This window comes from Asterias amurensis, chromosome 16 (genome assembly GCF_032118995.1).
Source record: "Asterias amurensis chromosome 16, ASM3211899v1".
NCBI lineage: Eukaryota > Metazoa > Echinodermata > Asteroidea > Forcipulatida > Asteriidae > Asterias > Asterias amurensis.
Window position 1 is genome coordinate 10,521,964 of NC_092663.1, and position 21,325 is coordinate 10,543,288.

The 21,325-nt window shown below is 39.1% G+C and overlaps 1 protein-coding gene across 2 annotated transcripts in view; it reads right to left on the bottom strand.

Moving 5' to 3' along the window:
- LOC139949260 (uncharacterized) overlaps nucleotides 1–21,325 on the bottom strand; it is a 136,837-nt gene that overhangs the window by 86,037 nt on the left and 29,475 nt on the right. For both annotated transcript variants that reach the window (XM_071947657.1, XM_071947655.1), the window contains exons 11-15: nucleotides 7,266–7,519; nucleotides 6,080–6,233; nucleotides 4,499–5,049; nucleotides 3,235–3,596; nucleotides 412–639 (exon numbers count right to left, since the gene is read on the bottom strand). In XM_071947657.1, the coding sequence (XP_071803758.1) occupies nucleotides 412–639; nucleotides 3,235–3,596; nucleotides 4,499–5,049; nucleotides 6,080–6,233; nucleotides 7,266–7,519 (1,549 nt within the window). The remainder of the gene's footprint in view (nucleotides 1–411; nucleotides 640–3,234; nucleotides 3,597–4,498; nucleotides 5,050–6,079; nucleotides 6,234–7,265; nucleotides 7,520–21,325) is intronic.

Below are 21,325 nucleotides of genomic sequence, written 5' to 3' on the forward strand. Positions count from 1 at the left end.
CCCAGACAACATTTCTTTAGTTTTAGTCATAACGACCTTGACATTTGACTGGGGGTCCCCTTTTGAGGGACTCAAAGACCAAGTTTTCAGTTGATATGCAAAGTCCATCTCAAATTATCAATCCAACAAAAATGTATTGTTCTAGCCACAATAAGCTATACAAGAAACTATACAAAAAGCAGATAAATGAAGGCACTCATATAACAGGGGAAAGACAGTTGGTCCTTTGCAATCAACCATTGAACAGGAAAGTTTTGCGATGTTTCTTGAAAACTTCCAACGACTCGGCCAAATTTGGTGGTTCTAAAGACAGAAACTATCTTCAATATTGTTTATGAATTGTTCCCTGCTAATTTTTGCATCATTTTTGTCTTAACGGCATAGTGACGCTGGGACCCTAACTCAACTTACCCACATCAATGTAATCGGTCTGGTCCCCCATAGACCAATTATAAAACAGGTGACTTCCTGCATCCACTCTGACAGACAGGTGCGACACATTACCGAACACGTAGGCATTCATGGAGCTGCCACTCCTCAGATTGGTGGGCGGAACTTGAACGTAGTACGGCCCTGGTAGGTAGTAGGTTTTATTGCCGAGTAGATTGCCCGCTGTGACACCGACTGTGTAGTTACCCTCTGTTGGTAAGAGGGTGTGGGTCATAGAGTTATATATAAGAACTAGAGGGCGCACTGGCAATGCTTCTTGCAAAAACGCAATGGGACCGCAAGGAGACACGCCCGCGCCATTATGTACGCGCGTTGAATATGAAACACACGTTGGAGTTTGTTTATTGAACGTCACGCGATGCTGTTTTGTTCAACTTACAGAATGGCCGCACAAACACACGCTGTGGGATGCCAGTTTTGTCAACTTAGAAAATGGTCGTCTGCGCGCATACCGGAATGGTATATAGGCCAGTGCGCCCTCTAGTTCTTATATATAACTCTATGGTGTGGGTAGATAATGAAGAAAATTTCAATTTCAAAAATGCATAATACAGTCGACTCCCGTTAATACGAGGTCCGCTGGACTGGCCCATTTTCCTCGCCTTAAACGCAGCGCGCTAAATATAGATACAACCGTCATCATTGTGCATGCACACAACATGTGTACTTGCATATACATTGTACACGACATAATGGCCGCACGTGTGTACACAGATGCATGGCAGAGCTGCAATTGACTACTGCACAAACAAGCACAACATTGGGCTTATAAAACTGTTTTAACTAAGTTAGTTTAGTTTTAAATTCAATTTTAAAATCAATTTACATTTTACAAGATTGAAAAAATGTGTGAGATTTTAACTTGCGTTCATGTTTTGGGAAGTTTCCCTTGCAAAACTTTGGTCGCCGGCAGTTTATTGCCAAGCAATAAATAGAGTCTTGGTTTTCATTGGTAACCACCTGTTTAATGCTGGATGGTTTACTGCTGCTGCGAGATACCAGGGAAAATCTTGCTGCTGCAATGCATATTGCACACGCTGTGAAAATTTTCAGTCAATAAAATAAAAGCTGGATTTTCATTGGTAACCACTAGTGTAATAATAGAAGGTTCATTGCTACTGCGAGATACCAGGGAAGATCGTGCTGTTCTGTGTTATATTTCTCATGCACGTGTGTGCATGTGCAATACACTTGTCGCAGCAACAAAAAATAGAGTCTTGATTTTCATTGGTAAACACCTGTGTCATGTTAGATGGTTCATTGCCAATGTGGGATACCAGGTAAAGTCTTGCTTTTGCATTCAATAATATTGATCACGCAACTAGTTTTGCTTGTAAGTTGCGGGTGGGTTTTTTCTTCTGAAAATTTATAATGCGCTTATAAACTCAGTAGATCAGTATCTTTTCTTAAGATTTCTCCAATATTTGAACCATGCAAACCTCCTAATCCCACCAACGTCCGGAGTTTGGAATTGACAACCTTGCTTGCTGAATCCTGACTCCCGATTTCAGATTGGTGTTGCTAGCGGTAGCGTCCACTTAACACCTCTACTGTGTGTCTTAAAAGCTACAAATATCGACTTTACCGGCTGTACAGGTATTTCCTTTGTTGGTTTTTGAATTGTTCTCGTTATAGAAGGGATTTAAACAATGTTTTGCTCGTAATGGGTCTCCCAAATTACCTCGTTATAACCGTGTTCTCGCTACTACCGTGCTCGTATAATCAGTATTTTAATGCATTGAAACACGCATGGGGCCGTTCAGGACCGGCAAAAAACCTTGTATCAACCGGAAACTTGTAACATGCGAGCTTGTAATAACGGGAGTCAACTGTATATTAAATTTGCATCGAGGATAAAGAGTATTGGTTTTATTTTTTACCCATACACCGATGTGTGTTAGCACTGTATACTCAGTACTCTCCCGAGTCCTGCGAGTCACAGGTCTCGGGAAAGTACTGAGTATACAGTGCTATAAAAAAAACACATCGGTGTATGGTAGAAACCAAAAAATTAATATTAAAAAATACAATCGACTGTTTCACTGGCTGTTTCATTTGACTGTTTCACCAAGGAACGATACCATCCAGCAATTTCGTGTTGCAAACAATTTAGACAGAACTTATTTTGTGCAAACACTGAATGCCAATATTGATTAGCAAATCACGTTTTATGATTAGCAACTGATACACTTCGTGTAGAATTTTACTCTGCTATACAAGGGAAATCGTTCGTCGTAACATTTTGAATACTGCCCAAAGTGATCTCTTTAGTGTTTCTAAAATTGACAGGTCTTAAAATTAACGTTGGTTCGCATGCAAGAGGCCATTGAATGTAGTGTCGGGCCAGTAAACTCACTAGTGGACAAGTCGAGTAGTCTTGTCTTTTCAATTGAATAGAATTACCTCGCTATCTGTTATATCTTTACAATTTGAAGAAAAAAAAATGTTCAGATGTTGACTTAGAGTCTGATAAATAATCTTTCAGATTTGTTTTGAAGGAAACAAATGAGATAAATCTTCTCTTAGTGCTTGGCCAAATATAAATATATTATTAACTACGTGGAAAGCTCATTTATCATTGTGATTCTAGTCTTAAAAAAAACATACTGGTCCAGTGCAAGTTTTGATTTACAAGCCCAGTGCTTTTTTAATTTTCCCACCCAACGCCAGCCCTGAATGAGATCACACTGGGGTTGTTGTTATGGCAACGTGTTGGAGGAAGATTAGTATCTTTCAGCAGTGAAGCGGCATAAGCAACACATTCAAGACAACTTATAATTTTACCTTGTAAATATTGATGGTGTCCGGAACCTTTGTATGCTCCGAACGAATCCAAGACACCAATGACTTTCTCAACAGTCCCATCGCCGTATTCAAAGTAGAACAAGATGTCCGAACCCCAACAGCTTGCCTCAAACACCAGCGGGTCTGTTGCCCTGTGGTCTCCCAAAATGTTGAGCGCCGCCCCACGGGATAGCCCTGTGGGCGTGTGTAGCTCCAGGCCGAAGGCGAGTTCTTGCACATGGAAGAGCTGGGGGTAGGTGACCATCAGGGGTTGGGGTTGGAGATCGTTACTGACACTGACTGAGACTTGGTAGGTTCCGGGCAGGCTAAACATATGTGTGGCTCTGCTTTCATTGAGGCAACTATGATAAAAAAAAAAGAGGGATACTTGTTTAATAATGTGTCACATTGGGGTTTTAAAAAGTAATAACAATAATTTATTACATGAAAAATATTGACGATTTGAGATTGAACAATAGACAAATTTACTAGAGTGGGACTTGAAACAACTACCTGCTCTTAATATCTATAAATGGTTTTTGAGGGAAACTGTTGTTCTTCAACATACCATGTACATGTACATCTCCAAGAGGTCTTCCGGGTAAGTTTACACTTAAAGACAGTGGACACTCATTAAAGACAGTGGACACTATTGGTAATTGTCAAAGACCAGTCTTCTCACTCGGTGTATCTCAACATATGCATAAAATAACAATCCTGTGAAAATTTGAGCTCATTTGGTTGTTAAAGTTGCGAGATAATATGGAAAGAAAAAAAACCTTGTCAAACGAAGTTGTGTTCTTTCACCTGCTTGATTTCAAGACTTCAAATTCTAAACTTGAGGTCTCAAAATCAAATTCGTGGAAAATTACTTCTTTCTCGAAAACTACGTTACTTCAGAGGGAGCCGTTTCTCACAGTGTTTTATACTATCAACCTCTCCCCATTACTCGTTACCAAATCAGGTTTTATGATAATAATTATTTCTAGTAATTACCAATAGTGTCCACTGCCTTTAAGCAGGTGAGTTTTGTGGTAGCACCGTGTGTAGACCTCTTTTAATTAGTGTTGGTTCTAAAAAGAACCGATGGTTGACAACTCAATGTTTCAATCAGTATGCTCTGATCGTCTTCAGAAGACCCACTTATTAAACTCTGCTTCCACCTGAAGGCGATCAGGGCATGACTGAAATAATTGAGTTATCAAGCTATCGCAAACCTCACCTAATTATTCTCCCACCTTGCAAAGTTTCAAATCCTACTTACTTCATTAAGGTAGTGCGATGATCTGAATCCTGAAAATCCCAGGAGAATTCTACGTCATTACCGCTTTCTACAGTTGCTGTGAGCATCACCGACCGCCCAATGGCCAACAATGGCAAACTCTCAGATGTGATGCTGAGCCCGGAGATCATCTCCTCAACTCGAGCTGTCGCGACGGACGTCTTCCTCGAGACAAGATTATTTATTGTGAAGGAGCTGTCATAATGCCCAAGACTTGAGTAGGTCTTGTTGAGTGTGTAGACACACACGGGTGGGTCAAACACAAAGTTGATAACTTCGTTTCCAACGTCTTTAGATGACACAGTGAGAATTTCCCCGTCCCCACACTCGATCTTGAAAGCAAAAGGCGGCCCGCCCTTGATGATGAGCTCAAAGACAGAAGGCGTGGTGATGAGAGCGGCTTTGACAAGAACGTTAACATCGATAATGGGCTGCTGTAGGATGGTTTCAGAGTGGAGCCTGACGGAAGAGATGAAGTTGCTGGCCTGGAGTGTGATGTTGTAACTTCCGGGGCCATGGAATGGGATGGAAATCTGTGGAATAATTTTGACAAACTAACAGTGCAGGAATTCATGTGGAACCCCATTTGGATTTTTAAGTATGTATGTGATTGACAACAATAATTCTGCACTGGAAATATTGGTCACAATGCCTGATAAGTAGCAGTCCTGTTGACCATTACCAAGATTCTCCTGTGACATGTCCAAATTGGCAACTACAGCTAGATTTCCTCATTATCGTGTAGTGAAGCACAACCTTAGCATCAGTCGTAACCATAGCTGCCAAAATGAATACGACCTTAAAGGAACACGTTGCCTTGGATCGGACGAGTTGGTCAAAACAAAAGCGTTTGTAACCGTTTTTTATAAAATGCATATGGTTGGAAAGATGTTTTAAAAGTATAATACAATGATCCACACAAGTTTGCCTCGAAATTGCGTGGTTTTCCTTCTACTGTGCGAACTAACATGGTCGGCCATTTATGGGGGTCAAAATTTTGACCCCCATAAATGGCCGACGTGTTAGTCGACGATGTAAAAGGAAAACCACGCAATTTCGAGGCATGTTTGTGTGGATCATTGTATTCTACTTTTACAACATCTTTCTACCCATATGTATTTTATAAAAAACGGTTACAAACGCTTTTCAAAGACCAACTCGACCGATCCAAGGCAACGTGTTCCTTTAAGTTGACACAACTATATTCACAGCTATTTTTACAATCTTAAATATCCTTCATTGAATTCCTTATTTCATGATGCACCTTTGGACACAAATCAATTTAACCACTAACCATCAAAACAGTCAGGCCCTTTTAACACCAGTCTTTGAAGAATATTAAATCTTAATAACAGTCACACAAAAATAATCTCCTATGCAATACTGCAAACTTATCTTATGAACCAAATTCCTTTGTAGCATCCAGCCCCTACATACATTTATGCAGCACAACAATGGTCACAGTGCAAAGGCTTTAGTTATCCCTTTCACACAAGCCCCTAAAATTATTAAACTAACCCCCATCTACCCCAAACTCTATACAAGAAAGGAAAGAATTCTTACGTTTGTGTGTGAGCCAGCAACTTGCACCAGAGTTGTCTCCATTGATCCACTCAGTGCGATGGAATAATCTGACACAATCGGCGTAATGGTCAAAGTGTATAAAATATTGGTACCCGATGACGGCTTAACCTCCCAAGACTGAGAGGTAACAGTACTGAAAAGTAAACATAATAAAACAGGAAATCATGAGCGTATCCTTTTATTGAAGATTTTCCATCGAATGGGAAAAAAGGGTAAACAAAAAATCCTTCAAGCATCCTAAATGATGTCATTCAGATGTTTCAACTCTAGAGGTTTAGAAACAATGTGGACAATTTCTTTCTTGCTTTGTTGGTGACGGCCCTACTTCTTTAAAGAAAATTTAAAGGATAACAAAGGTTTTGAGAAAGTCCTGAAATCGGGAAAACTGCGTGGAATCATCTGAAATAGTAATTTGTAACTGGCTTTAGTGGCAAAATTTATATAACTTTGGATCTGTCTATTGCGACACAGATCGAGCGCCTACACAAACACACCGTCTTGAAATGTTGAAGTCTAAAAAGGTCAGTCCAGATTACACAGATCGGACCTGTGTACAACACAGGTTTATTCTCCTGGAGACGATCAGAGCATACTGATCGAAACAATGAGTCGTTAACCACCGGTTCTTTTCAGAACTAACACTACTCAAAAGAGATATTCACATGGTGTTGCCACAAACCTCTCTTAGTTTTACTTCCACCTCGCAAAGTTTCAAATCCTACTTAAAGGCAGTAGACACTATTGGTAATTACTCAAAATAATTGTTAGCATAATAACTTACTTGGTAACAAGCAATGAAGAGCTGTCGATAGTATAAAGCATTGTGAGAAACGGCTCCCTCTGAAGTAACATAGTTTTTGAGAAAGAAGTAATTTCTCACTAAAATATTTGAATTGAATTCGAGACCTCAGCTGTGGTCTCAAATTTAAAGCATCTGAAAGCACACAACTTGTATGACAAGGGTGGGTTTTTTTCCTTTCATTATTCTCTCACAACTTCGTCGACCAATTGAATAAAAAATTACAGGTTTGTTATTTTATGCATATGTTGAGATACACCAAGTGAGAATGACCAAAGGTGTCCAGAGCCTTTAAAGAGCTTGTATCTTTCCATATTATCAGCGATTCCCTGAACTTTCTCAACCTTTCTAAATGGACCAACTCACCCATAGAACTTGCTAATTGCTGGACCAGCAAGCTCAACCCCGCTGACCTTTGTCTCCATCATGACTAGTGTCTGCATTGTGACCTCTTCCCCAGCCCCACTGACCCACAGATGAACTGTGTATACCCCTGGGTGCGGGTAGGTGTGGTTCCAGGTGAGGGGGGAACCTGGAGTGGCAGTATAGGATGTGTTTGGGGTACTACTTCCTCCTTGGTTGACCAGGACTTGTACTGGAGTGTTGCCATCTTCGGATATCTGTAAATTAAACATCATCAGAAGTACATTTAGTTTTACCCAATTGTTTCCCAAGACATGGTTGGTGCTGGATGTAAAATAGAGCTCAAATTTGCAGTAAATTTTGAACAGATCGCAGTGCTTATAACTTAGAATCTTAATATCGTTGCAGGATTTTAAGGCATTTGCTTGTGGTCTTCTCAAAATGTACCTCGCTTGAATTACTCGTATTGCTCCCAACATAGTCAATCTTTCCAGTATTGCTTTCCAGTTCTGAAAATTCTCAGACACTGTTAAATGTTTTCATTGTTATAAAGTTTCTTGAGCATCTGTTTATGCAGATACAGAGTTTAAAACTACATTTAAAAAAAATCATATTTAACAGTGTTATTATTGAGTTGAGGGTAACTAATAAAATTAATTCACTATGATCGTCAATGCACAACACAAAATTTTTGAAAGCATTTCATCAATTCAGATACTCTTCTTCTTGTTAAGTCAATAATTCTGCATCCTATAATTTCGTTTAAAATATTAAGAGTTTGGGTTTGAACAAAGAAGAATCGACTGGAACGGGACTTGAACCAACAACCTCTGGATCAACGTACAAGCACTCTACCAACAGCTTTCCAGCAGGCACTCTACCAACTGAGCTTTCCAGCCCTACTCTGGCGGTCTCCCTGTTAAGCCCGGTTCATACTTCATGCGAATACGAAGCAAATTTGACGTGAATTTGACGTCAAAACCCTCCTTTCGCAGCGATATTCGCAAGTGAGCTGCCCAGAGTTGAACTGCTGCGAAATTATTTGTTGCGAATTTGTGACGTCAACATTTGCTTCGCATTCGCATTCGCAGGAAGTATGAATCGGGCTTAAGTCAACATCATCGTTTGGGGTTGCCAGTATTGAAAGCTCTACTCTGAACCATAGAGTAAGGACAGAACCAAGTGAAACTTCAAAGACAATTTTCCAGACACAGTTCATTATCTCAATTGTTGAAAAAACCTTCTCCAAGTGAAACAGGAAATTGGGCAATCTGTTGAACAGCTTCCGCCCCTAATGGATAATTGAAGTAACACAATGTGGAAATCACATTTCTGCTTCCAATCAAAAGGGATCAACTTCTGATTAGGGGAGGCAATAAAAAAGGCTCCTGTACAGAGGGGTGGTGGTTATGAGCCACCCCCCCCCCCTTCAATGATCAGGACAATGACCCCGTCAAATGGCTTCTTGTATTGATGGAGACCGTGGGATGTACAAGGCATTGTATGTAATTGATAACTAAGGGGAATTTACATTATCAATATCTAAAGACCAATCTGTATACGTGTGAGTGCTGCACGCCACACCGCCACTGCTGGGGTGCTGCCGCCGCAGGGTTTTTCTACACAGACATGGACAATTCAATGTCTTTGTACTTTTTGTGAATAAGAAAAGTGTCTTCCTAAAATAATCACCCGACAGGACAGCATGGCATAATGACAAGGTACATCTTTAGAACTGTCTCTAGCTACCAGGCAACCGGGGTGGTCAATCAGAGCGACAAAATGCTAAAGTCGCAGTTCAAATCCACGCTCAGTAATATTGAAATTTTGTTCACAGGTCTCAAGAAAGTGCTAATTTAACAGTGCTCAACATTGGTGTCTTGGTAAACCCACACAGACACACACACAGCATTATAACAGTAATACTCAGCCCCTATGAAAAAATACCATCAAATTTATCTTTTAAAGTTTATACCAACTTGTTTCAAGGAAAATACATGTTATGTAATACACGACCAACCAGCAATCATTTCATCAAACTTGGTATTTACATCAAAACGGCGGAGTAAAAAAAAACTATACTTATTGGCATTAACTTCACTGTCCAGATACTTGTCTCAACTTTGAACGTAATTAAAGGAACGTTACAGAATTGGTAAAACTTACAGTACACGGTCTAATGATGATGATAGTTGAAAACATCCCTTGAAATATTTCTGTCTGAAATGTCATAATTGGTGAGAAATAAATAATCTAACTTCGCGTTTGGAGTTAATCAGTGAGCATTTTATTCATTATTATTTTGGCATCGATGCAATGCAAAATTTGTAACCGTTTATATATACTATTCTCTTGTGACCTATATGGCCGATCGATCTCAAACTTCTACAGGTTTGTCAGTTTATGTATATGGTGAATTGAATAAAGTGCTTACACTGCCAGCAACTATTTTGTTAGCAAAAACCAATTCTGTAATGTTCCATTAACTTTAAACTAAATAACTTTGAATTGAGCATGTGCTTGCACATACATGTACAAAACACAGTGGTTAAGACTGCTATGGCACATGTTTGGAGGCATGATTCCAGGAATTATACTTAGCCCTCAGAACAAAAGTAGGAAGATTCTGTCAGAGTGCAAGGGTTGACCTACATATAGGTATAGGCTTTTGTAGACAAAAGTGCTGATTTTTCCGACGACGGTAACATCAATCGGAAAACAGATTAAAGTAGGAAGAATGTCATGCCTGCCTAAATCTGAACTTTGCCATTTTGTGGCTATTATTGCTATCCCTAATGTACCATCTTGAAGCCACCCTACTGTCACCTACTTCTGATTAACCTCACGCAGCAAACTCTCAATCTTTTTTTAACAACCTGTATTTTTTTAAGTCGTAAAGCAGTGACTTCGTTTTTCATACCAGAAAGCAGACAGACCGTGACAAGTTTCCATCGACAATAGCAATTTGCATTCTTCGCCGAGTCCTCATGGAATTCATTTTACACGTAGTACAAACGCAAAAAACGTGATAAAATGTTACTTTTTTGCGGAACAATGAAATTGTGTAATTCTGAAGACAAACTTAAGATCAGTTGCTGAGTATTTAAAATGTTGATACTAAAGTTTATTTGAATTTTTCAATCTTCAAGTTGGTTGCACCCATTGAGAAATCTTTTTTTTAAAGCCATTATACACTTTCAGAACAGATTTACAAATAACTTGCAGGGTTTAGAGAAGCTCATGGTGAAAGGCTTCTTTTTAAATTATTTTTCATGAAATGCTTTACTTTTTGAGAAAATATTAAAACAATTATCAATTCTCGATATCGAGAATTACAGATTTATATTAAACACGTGTGGAAACAAGGGTGGGTTTTCCCATTATTTTTTCCCGACTCCGATGACCGCTTGAGCCTAAACTTTCACAGGTTTGTTATTTTATATATACATGTAAGTTGTGATACACGAAGTGTGGGCCTTTGGACAACACTGTTTACGGAAAGTGTCCAATGGCTTTAACACACTTAATGTTTATACTTAATATTGGGTTAATTTGAGAGGAGTCTTTTTTTTTTTTATTGCCTTGCAGAAGTACGATCACGACAACTGCAATAGACAATAGCTACAACAATTGATGTACCATTAGTATGAAAACCTTAACCGCATCTCAACTTTTAAGATAAAGGGTTTCAGAATGTCAGTTTTCAACTTGGCAAACCTGATCTACACTCAGCTATTTTCAAAACAATATGTTCCCAAGATGTGGATCACACTTTATTGTGCAAGACCAGCTTCTTACAGATATACGAGTGCCAAGAATTGCCTCGGACAGATCACCACCCTCGTTCTGTGTGGCCCACAACACTGGAGACTCTTGGGAACATGTAGCTATAAAAAAAAAAACTAGCTCCAAGTTTGGAGCAAGGAACAATTTGACTCCAATTTCACATGCCATTTTAATTGTCATCCAGACAAAGCATTCAACGTGATGTAATGTGTCCCCAAGATCGCACAAGTGGAATTTCAATTTCTGAACAGATGAAGTTATCCTGGAACCAACCCCCTACTGAGTTCTTAATTGTCCCAAGGATGAGGAAATAAAGTTTGAGGCCAGACTTATTCCACATCACAAAATTCCATCCATTTTTGTTCCTGTTAGTATTGCATTATCCTTAAAAAAGGTTTGAAGAGCCTATATATTCAAGAACTTCAAGTGAGTTTTTTTTTTTTTTTTTTCACAAAAAGTTTTTCAAAAGCATTTGCGGGATTTGTTTGATTGTTATTTTTTACTTTAAATAATGTTTAACGAACTTGCGCACTTTTTGTAACACAAAACACAATGTCCACAGAAATAAAAAAAAGAAATAAAAGTTCACAGATGTTTACAGAAGGTAATGGTGAAAGACTTCTCTTGAAATATTAGTCCATGAAATGCTTTACTTTTTGAGAAAACAGTAAAACAATATAAATTCTTGTTAGCGAGAATTACGGATTTGTTTTAAACACATGTCATGACACGGCGAAACGTGCGGAAACAAGAGTGGGTTTTCCCGTTATTTTCTCCCGACTCCGATGACCGATTGAGCCTAAATTTTCACAGGTTTGTTGTTTTATATACAAGTTGTGATACACGAAGTGTGGGACTTGGACAATACTGTTTACCGAAAGTGTATAATGGCTTTAATGTAAATCTGTGGACATTGTGTTTTGTGTCCTACAAAAAGTACTCAGACCCTTAAAATAATGTATTGAATATGACTTGAATGTCGGTGTATAGTTTGGTGCTCTCGAGAAGAAAACAAATCTTGTATTTGGTCCTTTTTATGAGAAGAATTCAGATAATTTTGAATTTAATATTTCTCAAAGTTGATTACTATTACAGTAAGCTAAAATGTTGTCACACTGTTAGCTTTTAGTCACAATCTAAGTGGATGCCTCAAAAAGGTAAACTCAATCACTGTAGCTCAGAAGACCAAGGTGCCATGTAAACAGGCATGACACTTGGTTAGACCTTGTAGAAATTGTTCCGGGGGGGGGGGGGGGGGGATCACCCTTGGGTGAGATGTCCTCCGCTTTGGTTTGTCTCTTTGTTTCTTTATTTCTCTTTCAATTGGTTTGATACACTTAGCCAAAGCTGTTTCATTTCTGTTTCATTTCTGTTTCATTTCTTTCCTGTTATTTTCTAGCTGATTGTGCAACTCTTGCATAAAGCCTTCCATCTTTGTTATATGATATTGATCTAAATTATTGTAAATCCAAATCCCACTTCTATACACCCTATTGGGGAAAAAAGTAGTAACAATTTATTAATTAAAAAGGCTGGCCGAAACCATAGAGCAAGGACATGCTCTATGCCTTAACATGCACATGGTTCAGGCTCTAAACGACTTAACATGCTTAAAGGCAGTGGACACTATTGGTAATTGTCAAAGACTAGCCTTGACAGTTGGTGTATCTCAACATAAGCATAAAATAATAAACCTGTGAAAATTTGAGCTCAATCGGTCATCGAACTTGCGAGATAATAATGAAAGAAAAAACACCCTTGTCACACGAAGTTGTGTGCGTTTAGATGGTTGATTTCGAGACCTCACTTTCTAAATCTGAGGTCTCTAAATCAAATTCGTGGAAAGTTTCTTCTTTCTCGAAAACTATGGCACTTCAGAGGGAGCTGTTTCTCACAATGTTTTATACCATCAACCTCTCCCCATTACTCGTCACAGAGGAAGAATATCAAGCCTCAGGGCCTGCAATCAAAAGGATGTTGCAGTCGGTCCCGCAAACGTTTTCCCAAACAGTGGGACGCGTGTCAGGAAGAACATCATGCCCGATGTAAACAACGAGGTTGCTTGTCCTTAAGCAACCTCCCCTCTCTTGGCAAAGAACTGAGAGTTCAAATCAATTAGGAGGATTAAATTAAACGCACAGTGAGCAACAGCCAAGCCCTCAGACATTGCAAATTTTGTGTTCTTCCTTCCCCTAAGAACAGAACGTTAAACAATGCTCCTTGTAAACTTGGTGACAAGGGATGCTTTGTGACGCAACGGGTAGCGGATAATTCAATTTGCGAGCTCAATGGCAACACTTTAAAGGATTTAGTGAGATGAAAATTATTTTAGCATGTAAAAACAGAATTGACCAGTAATAATACGTTTTTACGTGCTAAAACTGAGACTAAAATAATTTGTGTGACATTGTTTAACTCATTTCTCAAAAACTACAGCACCTCAGCAAGTAATTTTTTAAGGTAACCTTTGTACTATCATTTTCTTCAAACTGTTCAAGTTTAATGTAAATCTGTGTACATTGTGTTTTGTATTACAAAAAGTTCCCAGACCCTTTAATAGTTGCTGTCGCCATCACACTAGGAAGCAACAGAACCTGGCAGTGCAGTTTGATTTCTTTTCTCGGGGCCGGCAAACAAAAGGATGTTGCGGTTGGTCCTGCAAACGTTTTCCCAAACAGTGGGACGCGCGTGTCAACACTCGTTAATCCAATTTGCGAGTGGAGCTTTATGCTGGGGAGAATTTGGGAGTCGAGTTACACGCAGAGGAGGTTTGACTGTGAAGACTGAGTTCACTGACATTTTCTTTCTGAATAGTGTTCACAAATGGGACACGATTTGTAAATTTAAAAACTAATTTTTTTATATTTTTTTTTTTTTGGGGGGGGGAAGCAAATAGGCAAAGAGAAGTTTTTCTGTGATTATTAAGTTCACTGATATCTCCCCAGAAAAGTTTGATTACATCTTCTATGTAGGATATTTTAATACAAATGTGAAAGCTTTTTAAATTTCTTATTGAGCTTAGCTTCGAGTTCATGCATGTCTGTCAATTCTGAAAATGGAGGACTTCTCTTTATTCTCCCATGAAAGGAATTACTGGTCTTGAACTTCGCTCTTGAAGGGGAACAGCAATTTCCCTCTTGTAAGGGGCACTTCTACGAGGAAAATGTAATTTTGCATTGGAACTTTGCAAAGGCAGGACTGGAATTTTAAATTTGAGAGGGCAAGGCCATTTTTATTTTTTTAAGGGCACTTCCATTGGAAAATCTTAAAGTCTATGGGAAATTTTTGAAAGGGCACCAAGGGGCCACGACTAGGGCAAAAGAGTCAGAGGTGTATGTGACCTTGTAATTCTAAACCTGAAAAGAGCACAACAGCAAAAGTACAGGGCACCAAGGCAATAAGCCATTTGTGTGTAAGATTTGAATATTGTAAAGTACAATGATGTGCTTGAAAGACAGTTGCTACTGCATGTAACAAGATTAGGGGCAAGCTTTTGCGCAGTTACACAACAGCAGTGAACACCCATACACAATTCTGACTGGGGTATGGCATAATGGCCAGGGTTTGTTCATCTGGTGGTTGCTATAGATGCAAAGGCTTGCCCGAACCTTTTGACATAGCAACTGTCTCTATAGTCTGAGGAAATCAAATGTAAGCGGTACTAAGGAAGTCGTTGTACTAGACACTGTTCAAATCTAACTCGCAAATGGCTTATTGCTGTGGGTGCCATGGGTTGTTACCAGACCTAGGAGTAGGAGGACCTACAGATGTACCATAAGGGCCCAATTTCATAGCGCTGCTTAACGGTAAGCAAATTTTCGTGCTTACTGTAGCGGAAAAATTTGCTGAGGGGCAAGCGTATTTCACAGGTTAGCAAACAAAATTGGGCAGCCATATTGCGCGTTTACCATGAATTTGCGTTGTGACGTCATTTATTTTTGTGTGGTAAGCACCGGAAGGTTAGCATGCCTTTTCATGTGCTTACGGTTAGCAGCGCTATGAAATGGAAATTGCACAGTAAGCACAAAATCCGCCGCTAAGCAGCACTATGAAATTGGGCCCAGGTCAAGTTCTATTTCTAGTGAAGCAGACATAACGTCATCAACAATGTCACCAAGGTACATCAAATAGTCATTCCTGGAAGGAAGACAATGAACTCAGACAATGCTCTTGGACATGCGCCAAAACAAAACTTTTGCAGAAATAGACAACTTTCAGTTGCCAAATCTTCCAACCAATATGGTATAAATGCAAAAATATAGCTAATGGCCTGACAATTCAGCTCATGCAACGTCTTTCTCGAAGGCTTAATGACAACACAACAACAAATTTAACAAAAGCCGGTCAGAAGCTTGGGTTTGGTAAGTTTTGATGCAGGTAAACAGCTTGGGCAAGTTAAGTAGGAACCCTGAAATGGTATGAAAAAAAGCTATCTCTAAATCACAGCCAAGTGTTTTTCCTGGCAACTTGGAGGCACCATTTGAGTAACATGCAGAGAAATTAATTTAGTACCATGAGGGACACGGAGATCTCTTCTACCAATGTCTTACTATCGCCTATTGTGATTTGTGGTTTGAACACAGAAAATTTGACTGAAGTAAGATTTGAACCAACGACCTCCAGATTAACTTGCCAGCACTCTACCAACTAAGCTTTCTATGTTGGCTGTATCACTATTTTGTCTATATCTTTGTCCAGGGGTGCCAGTCAGAAGCCATACAACCCTTAACTGCCGTGTAGCCAGGGATCAAACCCAAGTTTACAATACAACCTATCACCTATTGTATGAAAATTGAAATGGAACTGGTTGCCTGTAAATTGCCTTTTTATTGAGGAAACAACTTCAAAACCATTTAAATTTCTCTTTGGGTAATTTTGTGGGGTTTTCGGACACATATTGATTGAAAGTGACAGTGTGAATGTTTTGTGTGTTACAAACTTCGTCCATAATTACACATTGTTCTGCAAACATGCGGTCAGGTTGGTGTAGTGGTACATGTATCTTGCATTGCGTTCCACTGTAGCTCGTTAAAAAAAATCCACAAATAGTGCAACCACCTTGGACACGGCTCAGAACTTAAATATTACAAAGTCAACACTGAAAGGACCTACGTACATTTCTTAACTTTGTTTCCAAAGAAAGTACGGTGCAGTTTGAAAAGGACTCTCATTTCAGAATCTCCTTTTCTAAGCAGGTATACAAAACGACAGAGGAACTTTATACCACATGTGAATTACATTTTGATATCAGATCGGATTTAGAGTCTTGGAGACACCAGGACCACACCCCTGGGACTCTGCCCAAGGGCCACGACCTCAACAGCAGAAGACTTGGCACAGATTTTCCCCGGTATTTTGGCACACTTTCGTGAAAGAAGTAGTTGGCCTCTGGTTAACTGACCCTCTCAATCAATCCACTAAATGGATTGGATTTGCTTCTTGTTGACTCATTTCAATATTTTTAATATTTTGAAAAGGCTTGTGATTATAATCCCCTCCTCCATTACAGCCATCAAGTATTACACTGGACTGCTGTAGGCCTGAGGCCAGTCATTTTTAGCATCAGGCCAGTAAAGTCATGACCAGACAGGACTGCCAGTCTCGTGTTTGTGTTAAAATCTTGACCTTCAGTCTGATAAACAAAATATCTGTTGATTATTGAAGAATACTTTCCCTTAATAATACAAGTTGAGAATAACTTTCTCTAACTGCTTTTCAAGTACAAACAGTAAATTGTTACACTATGTTTGCAATTTTCTTTCCATTTCAGCTCTGGTCTTGTAACCAAAATTCTGGTGCAGTAAATATTTTGAGCTACGAGCCATGTGGTCTTGTGGGGTTTTCCCCATAGAGCTATATACATTGACTAGAGTGCTAACTTGCTCCACGTTTTGAAGCCACCCTGAGCACAGACATGTTTGATGTGTTGCGTGATTACGGAACGATTTTAATTTTAAGAGAACACACATTGCCGTAATGTTTTAAAATTCGGCATGTGCGCTTTCGTACTTTAAAGCCTTTAAAACATGACGCACATGACCCTCGCAGTTTTGTACGCTCATCAGCAGATTGTGCGTTCACATTTGCTGCATTTTTTGGTTTGATGACACATAGAAAAGAACTTACGCACTATCATGCAAATAGCCGTACAATTGGCAAACAAAATTTCAAGCTTTTGTATTGGTTTGTACATAAACATGGGGCGCCCACACGGCTTCTAAACCTTAGTGCGTCGATAACTGGGTGTTAGCGCTCTAGTCAATATATATAGCTCTACGGTTATCCCCCAAATTTGAGCCCTGTTATGTTAGCCCTGTCACATCATCACGATCTGACCTGACCATGTAGGACTTCTTTTCTTGAGTTTTGGCTTCAAAGGAAAATACATACATTATTGTATTTTGGCTTGGTGCTGGTTTGGCACTGAAATTATCTGCTTAGTCAACTGTTTGTGATTTATTAATATTTTTGTTATATATTTTTTAATGAGATATTGTCCAGATTACAAGGCCGACTGGCCACTTCAAGTTAAGGCCAGATTACAAGGCCGACTGGCCACTTCAAGTTAAGGGCAACACTTAACTGATATGAGCTGTCGACCCAAATCAATTGTCACTAGGGGGACACATAGTCACGGACTACTGAGGCTGAAACGGGGTTACCCCCTTCACAGTCTGTAAGGATAGGTCTACATGTAGGCAGGGGTACCATCCACAAGAAGCCAAGTTGGTAGAGCAGAATGTACTACCTTTCAATCTTTTTACGAAACGTTCATCATAAAGTAACTTGCTCAAGGGCACAAGTGTCATGGCCAGGAGTCGAACCCAAAACTCTGCTGCTGACAACACCGGTGAACTAGACCGCTCGGCCAGGACACACCAAAATAAATCAATTTGAGTTTCGATAATAACCGATCCCAAACATAAATGTTTGCATTTAAAGTCTCTTTGAAGTACTTTTCCAAACCTGCATTCGGGTTTACTAAGTTCAAACTCCACAACACCTCCTATCCATTTCAAATGTAATACTTTTGAATTGAATAAAAACAAAAACCGAAGAAATTAAAAGTAGCTAAAGGAGCACCCCTCAACAGCTCCACCAACCCCCCAAGCACCACCACCACCCCCCTGATCAATGCAAACATGACTTGATCCCATTAATCTTGATCAATGGTCACGCCCGTGCCACTTCCTCAAGCTTCTTGTCTACAGCTCCTTGTCTACATACCCACATTCAATCAAGGCTTCACCACATTTCCCTGAAGATTATGGGGGACTTATGATCAGAGAAAACCACATGCTATGAAGGACGAAAAACCACATGCGCCACCATTTTCAACTTTTGGCAGCCCCAAAACCCAGTGATTTGTACTGTCTTTCTATATACAGAGAACTCTGTTTATGAAGTCTTTACTCACATCAGCGAAATCAAAGGAGATTTTGCCAAAAGCTTTAAAATAAAAACTTAACATTTGAGAAAAAGATTCTACAAATTTGGGTTGAACAAAGAAAATTTACTGGAACGGGACTAGAACCTGCAACCTCCAGATTACTAAATGAACTACAAACCTCTCACAAATCTTTACCTATGATAAAAATGGGAAACGGTCACTTTTTGAGTACAGCGTTTTGAGATTTTTTATGTAAGACGCTAAATCAAAAATAAATTGTTATTATTAATATTATTTTTCTAAATAAAACTCTTTAACAAATAAAAACACTCTCAAACAAACTCCAAGACTAAAAAAGAATACATTTCAAAATTACTTGTTTTTGATAACTCTGCATGTTTGTAAATGTGCATAAAGAATCCATGAAAACAAATCATGCGAATGGGTAAATTATAAATACATACACACACATTCAAAAGTGAGGTGTTTCTAGAATATCGATAGTGGTGGGGCACTATTAAAGCCATTGGACACTTTCTGAACAGAACAAAAATTTATAAGTTCACAGATTTACAAATAACTTACAGGGTTTACAGAAGGTAATGGTGAAAGACTTCTCTTGAAATATTATTCCATGAAATGCTTTACTTTTTGAGAAAACATTAAAAACAATTATCGATTTTGGATATCGAGAATAACAGATTTATTTTAAACTCATGTCATGACACGGCTAAACGTGCGGAAACAAGGGTGGGTTTTCCCGTTATTTTCTCCCAACTCTGATGACCGATTGAGCCTAAATTTTCACAGGTTTGTTTTTTTTATATATAAGTTGTGATACACGAAGTGTGGGCCTTTGGACAATACTGTTTACCGATGTTGTGCGATTGCTTTAAGGTAGGGGGATAACTGCAGGCAGGTTCTCTTTTACTGGGAGGGAAATGCTGTGCGTCTCCAAAAAGCTCTATACGCCGAAACGCGTGCGTATAAAAGATGTACGTGTTCACTTTTTTGTGTCACGCAACACGGAACGCCAAGGCAAGTTTATGACTTTTATTACGCACAGCGCATCCAGCGTGTGCGCGACTAACGCCCAACACAGAACGGATCAACCACAGGACTAATTGTAATATCCCTTATGTTTGGATATTTTGAAGTTACACTTCCAGGGGTTATGATCGAGCAAGGCATGCTGGGGCAAATGGCACGGCGAGATTGATCACCCCTGGGAACGAGGTTGACATTGTACATATTCATGAGCTTGATTTTTTGTGCAGACATTTTGAAACCAAACTGAGGACAACATTTTATTTACAGCAGCAATGACTCACATTACAAATAAAATCAAACAAACCACTGAATTACTGGAGACACAACTCAAAAAGTGCTTCATCAAATCACAGCAATAAATAACACACAATTATCAACCAGTGATGTTTTGATTGCAGAAATACTTACTATTTGTCCAAAAGTGGCAGAACAGACAACGGTTAAAAGAATAGGCAAAGTGTTAAAATAAAGTACACCCATTGATCCACAAAGATTGCAGAAAAAAACTTCAGAAATAGATTACAGTTATAGCAGTAATACCAGGGGCCAATTTCATAGAGCTGCCTAAGCAAACAAAATTGCTTAAGCACAAAAAAAGCTCACTTATTTTACACATGTTACTGGCCAAAGTTTCATGCCATACACATTGCTTCTGAATGGTGTTTAGCTATGTTTACTTAGCATAACAATTGAGTGGAGTCTTGGCCGGTAATCTGATTTTACTAAGCAAGGATTTGTTTGCTTAAGCAAAAATTTGTGCTTAGACAGCTCTATGAAATTGGGCCCAGAGTCTTGTAACAGAAACTGACCAATAAGGTACTCAAGGTACTTGATGAACAAAGAAAAAGATTTTTAAAGGCAGTGGACACTATTGGTAATAACTCAAAATATTTATTAGCATAAAACCTGACTTGGTAACGTGTAATGGGTTGATAGGTTGATGGTATAAAGCATTGTGAGAAACGGTACCCTTTGAAGTGACGTAGTTTTTGAGAAAGAAGTAATTTTCCACAAATTTGACTTTGAGACCTCAGAATTAGATTTTGAGGTCTCGAAATCAAGCATCTGAAAGCACAAAACGTGTGACAAGGGTGTTTTTTCTTTCATAGTTATCTCACAACTTAGACGACTGATTGAGCTCAAATTTTCACAGGTTCATTAAAAAATATGTATGTTTAGATACACTAAGTGAAAAGACTGGTCTTTGACAATTACCAATAGTGTCCAGTGTCTTTAAGACAGGTTTTGAAATTTTTGAATTATGGGACCAATTTATGTAGTGCAGGTTATTAGGGTTGACAAGGTGCTGCGACGCAAGCAGCAGCAACTGCCAGAAACACTGGGGGAAACCCCTTCTGTTAGCGAATTATGCTCTTTCGAGGTGCCTTACAAAACGCACAGGACCCCAGGGAGCTGAGATGGTTTAAGGAGTGAATTAAGGCCCAGTGACCAGGGGTAATAATTTGAAGAGCTTTGAGACACCCGTTCGGGAGTGAAAAAGCACTATATAAACTCACAATATTATTATTATTATTATTAGGACCTGTACGTATTTACATCTCATCCGAAGAATGAAGCAAAAACGGCTCAGTGTCCTGCTTAATAAGAACCTTAGTGTCAAGACCAGGACTGGAACCCACACTCTGCTGGTCAGAAACACCACAGCTTGAGTCAAGTGTGCTGAATGCTTTGGCCCCACACGCCATTCATTGCATATTCAATAAGGAAGGGAAAAATCACTGAGCTGCACTCAGTTCACTAAGAAACAGGTAAAAAGACAGTATAAACAATACTCCACAAAAAGAAATAAACATTTGCAGATACATGTATCCTTAGA